Source organism: Macaca mulatta, chromosome X (assembly GCF_049350105.2).
Source record: "Macaca mulatta isolate MMU2019108-1 chromosome X, T2T-MMU8v2.0, whole genome shotgun sequence".
Taxonomy (NCBI): Eukaryota; Metazoa; Chordata; class Mammalia; order Primates; family Cercopithecidae; genus Macaca; species Macaca mulatta.
The window spans coordinates 112,767,627-112,779,695 of record NC_133426.1 but is presented as its reverse complement, the minus strand read 5'-3'; the positions used below and the strand labels follow the sequence as shown (position 1 = coordinate 112,779,695).

The 12,069-nt window shown below is 33.2% G+C and overlaps 1 protein-coding gene across 3 annotated transcripts in view; it reads right to left on the bottom strand.

Moving 5' to 3' along the window:
• Window positions 1–598: 598 nt before the first annotated feature.
• The window catches only part of NRK (Nik related kinase), a 141,376-nt gene continuing 129,905 nt past the window's right edge, over window positions 599–12,069 (bottom strand). For 2 of the 3 annotated variants that reach the window (XM_077988118.1, XM_015127947.3), the window contains 3 exons: window positions 9,776–9,935; window positions 6,326–6,465; window positions 599–3,995 (listed from right to left, as the gene is read on the bottom strand). In XM_077988118.1, coding sequence (XP_077844244.1) covers window positions 3,900–3,995; window positions 6,326–6,465; window positions 9,776–9,935 — 396 coding nt within the window. In that variant the 3' untranslated portion in view covers window positions 599–3,899. The remainder of the gene's footprint in view (window positions 3,996–6,325; window positions 6,466–9,775; window positions 9,936–12,069) is intronic. The other variant, XM_015127948.3, reaches the window with a different exon arrangement.

Sequence of the window (12,069 nt, the reverse complement as noted above, 5' to 3'; positions counted from 1 at the left end):
CAACAGGCTCTAATGAGTAAGCCTGATGAACACCTTTCCAAAATGTCCCGAGATGACAGGATGTGCATGGAACTATACTTTTAATACTCCTTTGTCAAGACCTGCTGAGGGAAGTTCTGTTCTTCTGGTCCTAAAGAAAGGACTCAGCTTCTTTTAAAACCTGCCATGATTACTCTGTCTTCTGTATTCCGCCATCAGCCTGCACTAAAACCCTTCTTAAATGAAAGACACTCTGTGGATAGAGTTCTTCACCTTTCCTCTCCTTGGGACTTGAAAATACTGGGGTGGGATGGGAGGGAAGGCAGCATTGAAACTTGCTTGAGTTTTACCCATACCATGTGAATCTATGCCTATGTGTAAAGTCCTATATATTTAGAGGAAAATTAATCAGCTTCTAATTTCACCACTGTAGCCAGAAGGTATTTTTAAAATCAGATTAATATATCCCTCTTTGGCCAGAATTCTGAATGCAACAAGCTGAACCCCTAACATATTCCAATCAGATCATTATTATATACTTTAAAAAAATGAATATTATTTGAACAAGTCCTAATTCCGTCGTATTAGATAAGTATATTTCAAAAATGACATCAACCGATGATTTACAAAACTTTATTTTTCAAGGTTGAACAATGATTCATTGTAGACTTTCAGACGAAACAATTAGCAGTCTTGAAGTACACATTGATTACAAATTAATTTGATTTCAGTAGGCATATTTCTTGAAACAAACTGAAGAGTACCTAAAAGATCCCATTGAATGCATGTGGCATTATTCCTAGTTTATGGATAGTGTTTCAACTAACTGAATCTTGGGAGATGGCACTTAGTAATTAATGCATCTAGAAACTGATAGCACTAAAATATTAAAACATGCATTCCAATGTTTACGTGTGTGTGTGCACATGTGATTCTGCTTTGCCTGTTTTACTGTCTTAATGATTATCCCTTCTTACTGCTTACTGTTTCTTCTGGGGCTCTTACCTTACTTTTACTGACAGTCACTCAGAAATTTTCTTGTTTTTTTTTGGGGGAGGGGGGATGGAGTCTCACTCTGTCTCCCAGGCTGGAGTGCAGTGGCCCCATCTCAGCTCACTACAAGCTCCGCCTCCAGGGTTCACGCCATTCTCCTGCCTCATCCTCCCGAGTAGCTAGGATTACAGGCATCCACCACCGCACCCGGCTAATTTTTTGTATATTTAGTAGAGGCGGGGTTTCACTGTGTTAGCCAGGATGGTCTCGATTTCCTGACCTCATGATCCGCCTGCCTCAGCCTCCCAAAGAGCTGGGATTACAGGTGTGAGCCACCGCACCCGGCTCAGAAATTTTATCAGTCCTTTTATCCATCATTTTCTAATTTTCAAATATTTCCAATAATGCCTTTTGTTTTAGACAAGGGCTTTGTTGAAAAAACTAAATTACGCCAAAATAAAACCATACTCTATCCCTAGTGCAGCTCATGACCTGCCAGAACTTTCATGCTTCAAATCACAAAGCTAGGGAAATTGTCCAGTCAGGAGCCCCCCTCCACATTTCTGTGATGGGCTGGGGCTTCCAGGTGCTGCTGCTACAAGGTAATGTATAGATATAATTTCTTCTGTCTCTTACAAAATAAACTGACCATGAAATAGCATTGTCCCTTCACTGTCTTGTTTCAGCTGGCAAAGGATGTAAAGATTCCAGATGGATTTACATCTAAGTCGGAAATATTCATTACGTATGAGCCACTTTAAACATTTTCTGTCCTTTCTACACGATTACCTAACATTTCAATCTCCCTTTTTGACATGTGCCCAGCTTCCTTTCTTTATTAACACTTTATCCTTTAAAGCTCGGTTTATCATTTACAATCTCTCTTACTTGGTTACTTTGGGACATCTTTGTAGATTCAGGTCACTTTTGCCTATTTTTACCGGAATAACTGCCACAGAGCACAATGGGAGTTGACTTCCTAAAATAGTTTACTGTCTTACTGTCTTCAAATATTATTTTAAGATAAAACTTATTTTTAAGCTTAACTTTGAGTAAATATTATGAAGAAAAGAATGAATTATTAAAAGACTTGGTTCTACACACTACTTATATGAGGAAATTATCTGAAATTAAAACATAGCAAGCTCCATTTGCTCAGCGATGAGGTACTTGCACAAAGTTCCCCATGGCCTTTTGGTGTACAAATTTATAATAATGAAGACTACTTCTAAGAAAAAAAATTTGACATAAAATTTGTTTTTTTAAAAAAACTACTGCATTCAAAAAGTTGTTTGAGTTGTAAACACTCAAGGATAAGCCAGTTTAAGGATCACATTATTGTGTCACAGTAAAAGAAATGTGAGTCACATTTATTTCCTTAATTCATGGATTCAGGCTTTCCTAAATTCTCAATAATGAACTACACTACATTCCTGATGTGAGTTGTTAGGAAAATCCAAATCTTCCTTTCTGGCACTAAGTGCCAAGAAATGTGCTATTATGAAATCACACATAGTCAGCTGCTTTTGTATTTTGGTTAACCAGGTAGTTTGAAAATTATTTTCCCACTAGCACTGTTCTCAGATTTTAGAAGCAGAACTAGAGGAATTATATTGAGGTATACTTTGTGGCAGTTCTGTTGCTTCTCTATTGCCCCAGAACTTACCATGGTATTGAGGATGGATATGCAGAAATTATGCTCTTCATCAGGTAGCAGTTACCATAGGTGACCAAATATCACCTGTTTATGGCGTCTATAACATATTTGGGTGATGGACTAGCATGACTTTCACTACTCTAATTTTGCAGGCTTATATATATGGTGAAAGTTGTACATTTTGTGAATTTTTTTTAACCTTTAACATTAAGTCCTTACATATGAACTTATCACTGAATATGTTTAATTTCTGATTGTACAAAAACAGAAACCTGAAAAACAGAGATATTAGCAAAGTTTTTTCATTGTTATGTTTAATTCCTTTTGTTTAATATTGGAAGGAAGCTTTTGTGTAGTCTAATCTTGGATTGGGAAAATATTTGATGCTGTCTGATAGCCACACTGTTGGCCAGATAATAATTTTGATAAATCAGTCTATCTGCTTTGGGAAGCAGAATTTGACGCCCACCTTAAGGTATTAAAAAGTACTCATTCTACAGTACATGTGTATAGGAGTTCAGTCCTGTATTCAGGCTCACAACTGTATTATTTGGTGGTTTGTAACAACAGCTATTGCACATCTTTTGGGGGTCCGAGAAAAACCAAGCATCTGGGGCTTTCTTCCTTTCTTCTTATCAAGAGAAACCAGCTAAAAATGGGTGAAAAGAACAAAACTGGTCTTTAACTATAGGCTTAATTGTCATGAATCAGTGAGAAAAAGGGTGGTGGCCTTTTTCCCTTTGTCACCATAGTTTTCTCTGGGCATGCAGGTTGTTCAACCTTAGTCTGGGTTAAAACAATCTTTAAGATTTTTGTTTCTTGACTAAACCTTTGGTTATTCATATAACTTTGGAAAAATCACATACAGTTTGTCGATATTTTTCTTTTTCTGAAAAATCTTATCCCAGTGCCAATTATTTTGAAGGCTGTTTGTAATCTAATTCATAACAGGTTTCTTTACTCCATGTTGTAAAATCTGAATACAGATACTGTCCAAACTGTCCAAAAAGTAATGTTTGAATTCACAGTAACAAAAGTTACAAAGTTTGTGCAAAAGTTATTGTACACCATTGGAGTACATAGAGCTTGCTATAGTTAATTTTATACATAAAGTTTCATTTCTCATTAAAACTATTCTGTGCTACATTAAAAGTTTTGGATTTAATCTTTACTAAAAATAAAACTGAATGCTCATTTAATCTCTGAAATCTGAAGATGCAAATTGCCTATACATGATGTTTATAATGTGGTAATAAATCACTGGAAACTTTTAGACACCATAATTGCTTTGGAGCTCTTCAAGTTTTCCAAGCGTCATGAAGTAAACCCGGCTGTGGCGATTGCGCAGGGTAGAGGTAAAGAACAGCTTGAAAAAGAAAGAAATACACTGTCAACAGATATTTAATACATTGCAACCAGATATTTGATATAACTATAATTTCATCTGCATCTGCTAATTAAAACATTAAGCCTTACTGTTTTGTGGAATAGTTTGTTTTTCAAATGAAAGAATGAGTTTAAATTAGTTTGGAGTCTAAATTATATATTTTTAAGACAACTTTTTACTATATTCTACATAATTATAATTTATATGGTTAAATAAAATTAGTAATTTTGTAGGTGACCTTCATTTGCTGAAGTTCTTGATAATTTGGGGGCAATAATTCTTTGCTTTTTAAAACAATCCTCCACTTATATTCAAGATGACTTTTCTTTTAATATAAGGAAACAAATTATTTAGGTGTTGTTTACCATTGCTGCTTGTATTTAAGAAGCCATTGATATTTTCTACTTGGTGTAGTTTTCTTTTTTTTTTCTTTTCATTATTTTTTAATATTAAAAAATTTAACAAACAGATAATACTGTATGTTTTATCACATACAAAATGATGTTTTGAAGTTCATATACACTGTGGAATTGTTAAATCTAGTTAATTAACAAATGTATCACCTCAAGTGGTTATCATTTTTATGGTGAGAGCACTTAACATCCACTCAATTTTCTATTTCAGCAAAATGGACTGACATCAGAAGATTGATAAAATGAGTTAAACCCAGTGGCTTAGAGAGGGACATGTTGTGTAAATGTGGGCTGTACCATAAAGAAAATTAGAATAAAATATGCACATAAATATCAAACAAAGGCCTCCTTGTTAAGACTAAGGCTTCTGACATCCACAGTGACTATATTTAGGAGACTTTGTGACATAATGATGATGATAAGATATACTAAGTGTGAAAAAGGGAGGCAGGGAGTCTCTAATTTGTGATACTGTGAGCTTACAGTGTATGTAACTGTACATGTTGCTTGATAAAAGAAAATATTTGAAATTATTACAATTTAAATATTAAAAGTATTTAATATTAGACAAAGGCAGCAATCATAGTTACTTCGGTTAGTAGTCATCAATAAAACAAATAATCTTTTAAGAAAAAATTATATGACTATACTGAGTTAAATAAAATTTAAAGTGCCCTCGCTTAACTCTTCTAAGATCTGCTTTATACCTAATTAAATAAAAGTCTTCATAAACCTTTACAGAGTTTCACTGTGGCCTTACAGTTGAGGGGGATGCAGGGATTTAAGTGTATATGAAAACAGTATTTTACATTTCATAGTAAGTAATTTAACCTCATAATAAAGAGACAACATTGTAAAACTTTTAAAAATATATGCTAGTCATTCTTGACTTAACATATTTGATGTTACAGGCAATCTGTGAGATGCTTACGGATATGATTAGTTGTCACAATTGCTCCCAAAGCAGTTATTAATATTTCTAGTTTGGAGATGAAGGAACTAAGGATCAGAAAGATTAATCAAACTTCTCAGGTTCTCTAACCTAGTTAGTCCTGGTTAGAGACAGGACTGCATTCTAGGTCTCGCTGACCTGAAACACAGGTTTTTGCCATTGCATTTCTTTACATGTAAATTGGCAACTTTGCTTGATGTACAGTTCTTTATCCTGGCTGTTCTGATATTAACTCAAACCCTCTGCAATCTCTTCTCAATATGAATGTTTCCTAGTCCTATTAGGACTATTTCTTCACACTGTTATTTCCTATAATAGGTAGGAATGGTAATAGTCTTATACCACAAAATTTTCCATCTAAACTATTTGAATTAGTTGTTAAAATTGATCAAATAATACAAATAATTGCCAAATCTTGATTTTATTTTTATTTTTTGCAAAATAAACATCGTAACACCCACTTATGAAGACAAATTGAGATAACTGTTAAAGTACCTAGCACAAGGCCTACTATACAATTAGGTGCTCAGCAAGCATAAGTACATTTTCCTTCTGTTATTGAATTTTGTTGAAAGCTACAAAAGATTTGCTCAAGGATTTTGTTTAAAAATATCATTTTAGTATGAACATGAAAGGCACTATGAATCAAAGACAATAAAGTATTTTGAACCAAATAAAATAATGGCTAAGCTTTGCTTAAGACATAACTAGAATTTTTTCTTATTTTTTCAAAATGAGCTTCTTTCGAAACCAAATTTCATTACTTACCATATTAGTGTTTTTACTGCAAAATATAAAATTGTTTTTTAATCAATAGTATGCTAGTTTGAAAAATATACCACAAATATATTTATTGCCAGAAGGAAAAGGACATAAATTTCTTTTGTTAGTTCATTTTCAATGGTTGCGTTATTTTTGCTGTAACTGGAGGGTGTAAGCTATACCTTGTCACCCCGGGTGCATAGGAATCTCAGCTTCTTAATTGACCTGCGCTTCAGCTCACTTTCCAGAACCCTGGATTGCAAAGAGCGCACTTCAATGGCCTTTTGGCCCCATCCTGTGGTTCGCTGTGTACACTCAAAAGCTACAATACAAATGAAAAAAAAAAAAAAAATCAGAAAAACACAAAATCTTTCCGGCAGTCATAGAAAATTATAACTACGGTCAGTGTTTGTTTATTAAGAGGCTCACTGTTACAGTTCAGGTTAGCACATCCTGTTTTTCCCGTCTATAGTCAGTTGTTTGACCATTTTGCTGCTCAAGAGTGGTGTTCAAACTGGCTATCTAAAGGCACCATTGTAATCAACATTTAATTACCAGGTCTCAATTATTTAATTCTTGTATTCATATCCTCTAAGACCACAAAAAAAGCTAAGGACTAATTCTATCCCGTTTGTAGACATTGTAATCTACTCACAGCCACTCTTTATTTTATAGTATAAGTGACATACAGCATTCTTAATAAGGGCTCCTAATAAGGGTGTATATTTGTGCTCCAGTGACATACATGAAAACCTGACTCCTAAAAAATTAAAATTGTTAAAAAATGACTTGCTCAAATAATGACTGTAGCAACCCTAATGCAATTCAATAAATTATCATGTTATAAGCAGAACCAAAGCTACTTTGATATTCTTAAGGTTTTTTTCCTGCTCAGGAAATATTTATTAAGATTTTAACTTTTTGACTCTATTTTATAATACTTTGTGACAAATATAGATTATGACAATAATTGCCTTAAACCTAATTATGTAGTCAGTCAGTCATTTGGTGCTGTAAAGTATTTCTTGACACAAGGAACAGCACTATTACTACATTTTTAACTTTCAATTTAATATTCTTTATGTACTTCATGGGGAAAAATTCCATAAGTAAATAAAATCCTGACATGTAAAATAATATCAAGATTTTAAACTCAAGTTAAAATAGTCTAGGAAACAACAAAATAAGCCATCTTCATTCTCATGTTAACATGATTAAAATCAGAATTCAATTAATTACTTTGATTTTTCATTTTTTTCTATTATAAAAGGAATAAATTGACTAAGAAAAATGGTTATCCCGGAAGAAGACTTTATAAGTCAAATTTCAGACTAGAATTAAAATAACTCCAGATATAAGGGAAATAAGGAAAATTAGTCTCTAGAGGGTTGGGAAGAAGTAACAGATTTAGTCTCTCTAGAGTTGAATTTCTTCACCTATGTGACTACTTTATTAAAAACGGTATTTTTGTCAACAACAACATAGACTAAAAATTCCAAACTTAAAACTCAGGCTATTTGCTGAGTCCAAGTACATAGTTCATATGGCATCACATAATTTCCACCTTAGTCCCAAAACACCTACATCTGCCACTTAATCTAGCTACTGAGAGCTAGCTTGCTTTCTAAGATGAAACACAATGATTTGGAAGTGGGAACACTTAATAATACCTGATGCAATTGTTAAGCCTGTATATATTTGTTTGGAAATGGAGAGTGATGATTTGAACACATTTACTATAACTTAAGAAAACGTAAAATTTAAATTGGGGAAATCTTGATCTGGATTAGTTTTAAATAACAAAGCAGTTGTTTTTAGACAGAAAAATATGGTAATTGATTTCCTTAATATCAGTGTTATATGGTAGTCTTTAGCATACTTTCAAAATATCCTTAATATACAAACTAAAATATCATGTTCTTATAGTACTGTAATTTATTTCACATGTAGCTGTCTTTCAAATTCTAGCAACTTAAAATAGCTTTTTTTTGTTTTAGGTCAGAAGTTGTGCTGCCTGAGGACAAGAGCTGTACCAGATGACTTCGCAAGTTCCATTTGACCCTTATAATTGTCTACTGGCATAAATATAGGGGTTTGCTCAGTTTCCTATTTGAACTGAATTTCCTTATGACCATTTCTGATTAGCATATCGATCACAAAAGTACCACTGTCAAGTATAGAACATGAGTCATTATTTGTACTTTCTTTTGCCCCAGATATGTCAATTATACTGTAAGCATTTATCTTCTGTCACTTAAATCTGGTTTTAAACCCTCTGTGAGTTCTTACTTGTTTGAGGAAATTGGAAATTGGAGCAGGTTTTCAGGACAATCCTTAACACTGACTATACATGCAAAAAAAAAAAAAAAAAAAAAAGGATTCTGCAGATGCAATGCAAAGTGCCATTATCTCATATAAAAAAAAAGTTCATTAAAAAGCAGTTCTTTTAAAGTGGTCCTTAAAGCCACATGAGGATCATATTTAGTCATTTTATAGAGATTACAGAAGAATCTGCCTTATCATTTGACAGACCATCTCTCTCTCTCTCTCTGTGTCTCTATGTTTTCAACAACAACATAGACTAAAAATTCTAAACTTAAAGAAAAGGTTATTTGCTGAGTCCAAGTACTTAGTTCATATGGCATCACATAATTTCCACCTTAGTCTCAAAACACCTACATCTGCCACTTAACCTAGCTACTGAGCTAGCTTGCTTTCTGAGATGGGACACAATGTTTTGGAAGTGGGAACCACTTAGTAATATCTGATGCAATTGTTAAGCCTCTCTCTCTCTCTCTCTCTCTCTCTCTACACACACACACACACACACACACACACAGCTTTCTTTTTCCTTTATTTGCTCCATTAAACTTCTCTTTTCTATAATAGCTATCCTCCAGCTAATCATTCTACTCTCTCTAATATTTTTACTTTTCGTATGCATTATGTTCCCTATCTAGAATCACGTCTAGGGTCAGTGAGCCTCAGAACATATACAAGAATCTCAAATTATTTGGATTTCCCAGATCAGCAGTCCTGATTTGGCTAGGAAGAAAAAAATTTCCTGGTTTGATGAAGATGAAAAGGCATTTTTCTTTGTTGCCACCTGGTTGGTACCTAACAGGCACTCCAGTCAGTCATATCTATCACTTTTCTAAATGATTTGATTCTTCACAGGAATATCACTCACAAAATAGAACTCTACTGACTATAAAAAATGGAAGTATTTGGCTCTTTTGTACTAGTTGGCAGTCTCCTAAGATAAAGATAAACCCCACAATAAGTGTGATGAAAAGAAGCATTTCCAATATCTGTGTAAATTCTTCAAGTAAAGGGAGTTACAATAAAATTATAGATTTTTGTGGAAAGGAATTAGCTCTCATTTCAATTATACAATATTGCAAATAACTCAGATAACCAAAATGAGTCTCTTTGTGGTACTTTTGTGAATTCATTAAGCATAGGACAAATACAGGCATCATCTTACTAAGGGAATAATTATGCAGAACCCCAAATTAATCTTATGTGTCTTAAGAAAATGTAATAATTCAGGAAATCTTTTCTTAGGACACTTTTTTTACCCATGAAAAGTTTCTCTGGGGTCCCGAAGAAGAAAGAAATTGTATACATACCTATAGAAGATGGTATGTCTTTCCACATTTCAAGGATCTTCTTGAAGAGTTGTTCATTTGCTTCCACAGAGAGGGCTTCAGCATTGAAGGTGAGCATCATGCCAATTCCCAGGCAATCAGGTAAAATGATGATATTCTGTGGTATAATGATTTCCAGGGGCTGGAATTATGTTTCATAAAGATTTATATGTCCAATATTTTATCACTACTACTTTAATTGAAGCAGCTTGGCAGAGCAATAAAGACCAAAAGAGGTTCAAAGAGCAAGGAGGAAGAGAAACCTCTATTTACAAATTAATAAGTATGCTATCCAATATTTGAAAAAAGCTGCTTTCTTTATGTCATAAAGTCATAGATGTTAAATATTCTTCTTTATAATTAGGAAAAAGCCTTATTTTAAAAAAGCAAAGATGTATTTCCAACACAGAGAGATTTCTTGACATTTCACAAATTATTATGTATCATAATAGAAGAAACACTACTTGTTACAGACTTGGGTTTAAAATTCATTTCAGCACATTAATAAATACTTTGGTAATTAATGTATAAACCAAGTAACAAATATATAATACTTGCCTATCAACCAACTCATTCAAATTAGAAATAGAAAACTAATCTAAAAAATAGTTTGAACTTAAAATGCTTACAAGGGACAGCTTTATAATAGTCTCCACAGCTTGAAATATAACTTTAAGTCATTTCCCCCTTTGCAAAAATGTTAGAATTTCTTTTCCAATTAATATAATTTCAAATGCATTTAAGATACACAAGGACGTATTTGGTGACATAATATGAAATACTAAGAAATATCTAAGCATTTCTAAATTTCATGATGCACAAAACAATGCAACAAAATTTTCTTAAACTACAGATATTGTCACATTAACAGCATTTCCCTGCAGATGAAAAATTGTGTTCCTCTATGGTTTCTCCAAACTAGCACATTACAAAAAAAAAAAGTCAGAAACTATACTTGCCAACCCCAGAGTACTCAGGCCAGGTGCTTGAGGCCATGTCCCAGCAACAACAATCCTGATAACTAAAATGGGGATCCAGAGACGAAAAGCAATTTTAATGCGTTCCCTGGGCACTTGCATGAGCAATTGAATCAGAAAAAAACAAAGATAAAGGAAGAGAGTAAAAGAAATTGCAGAAAAGAAGGTCGTCTCAATAAAATCTGTTTAGAGAAAAACTGGACTGCTGCAAATTCAGACAGCCTCAGATGCTTCTCAGATGATTCCTGAAGTAACCAGATATTCTTCAGCACACATGATTCCCTTGTATCATTACAGCTTTTGTAATCTGGAACTCTTGGAAAAATATTATTTTTAGTACATTCTTTCTCAGAAGACACCCACCTCCCTGATAATAGAGTCCTTTTCTCTTTTAATGGGTCAAGACACTAGAGTATTTAGCTAAAAATATTTTTTAATATACACAAGTTATCCTAATTGGGTCAGAAAGTGATTTTTAAGAACTCATCTCTAACTAACAAATTGCTTCAAAAGGAAATGACTTTCCTTGCTTATTAATCATGTGAAACACAGGGGTCAAAATTCCTGAATTACTTTTCAAATAAGTGTAAACATGGACCAATGCTGCAATGTTCAATACTGCACTAGATTCTTAATAAAAGCTATCTGACACAACATTAAAAAAATGCAGGAAGCTACGGAAGACACTCCAACTGAAGAGTACAATAGCTATATCAAAATTAACCTGACCTCATGTTTAAGTGACTTTGGCTAAGATTGGTTCTGTATTTTCTACATTATCAACAGTATGATTTCTATATATCATGGGCAACAACTGAGTAATAAGCTAATTATCTTTAATATGACCAAAAGACTTTTACAAAATTGTCCCCACTAATGTCCTGACAATTGATTTATGTAATTTGTTAGAGACATATGAGACAATTCTGAGAGCTGCTCAAAATATCACACAACTATAGTAATTTGAAAATACATCAAAGTTTTCTCCTGGACTTTTTGTATAATGCAAAACTGTTAAAATTTTGGTTGTCTAAAAAGTGGGAATTTAAATATAGTGAAGCAGAGAAACTGTTGGTTTAGGCCTTTCTTTTAAATAAAAATTTCAATAGGACAAACATCATTTCCAATATCAAATTTGAGACACAGTAGAATTATATTTTGTATGGTATGTGTGAGGGATATTATAGTATGTTCAAACTCTTTATGTAAATGATGTGTATAATATTTTTATGACAATCTATATTTTAGATGTTGTGCCACATTTTCACAAAATATAATTGTTTAAGAGTTGAGGAGTAT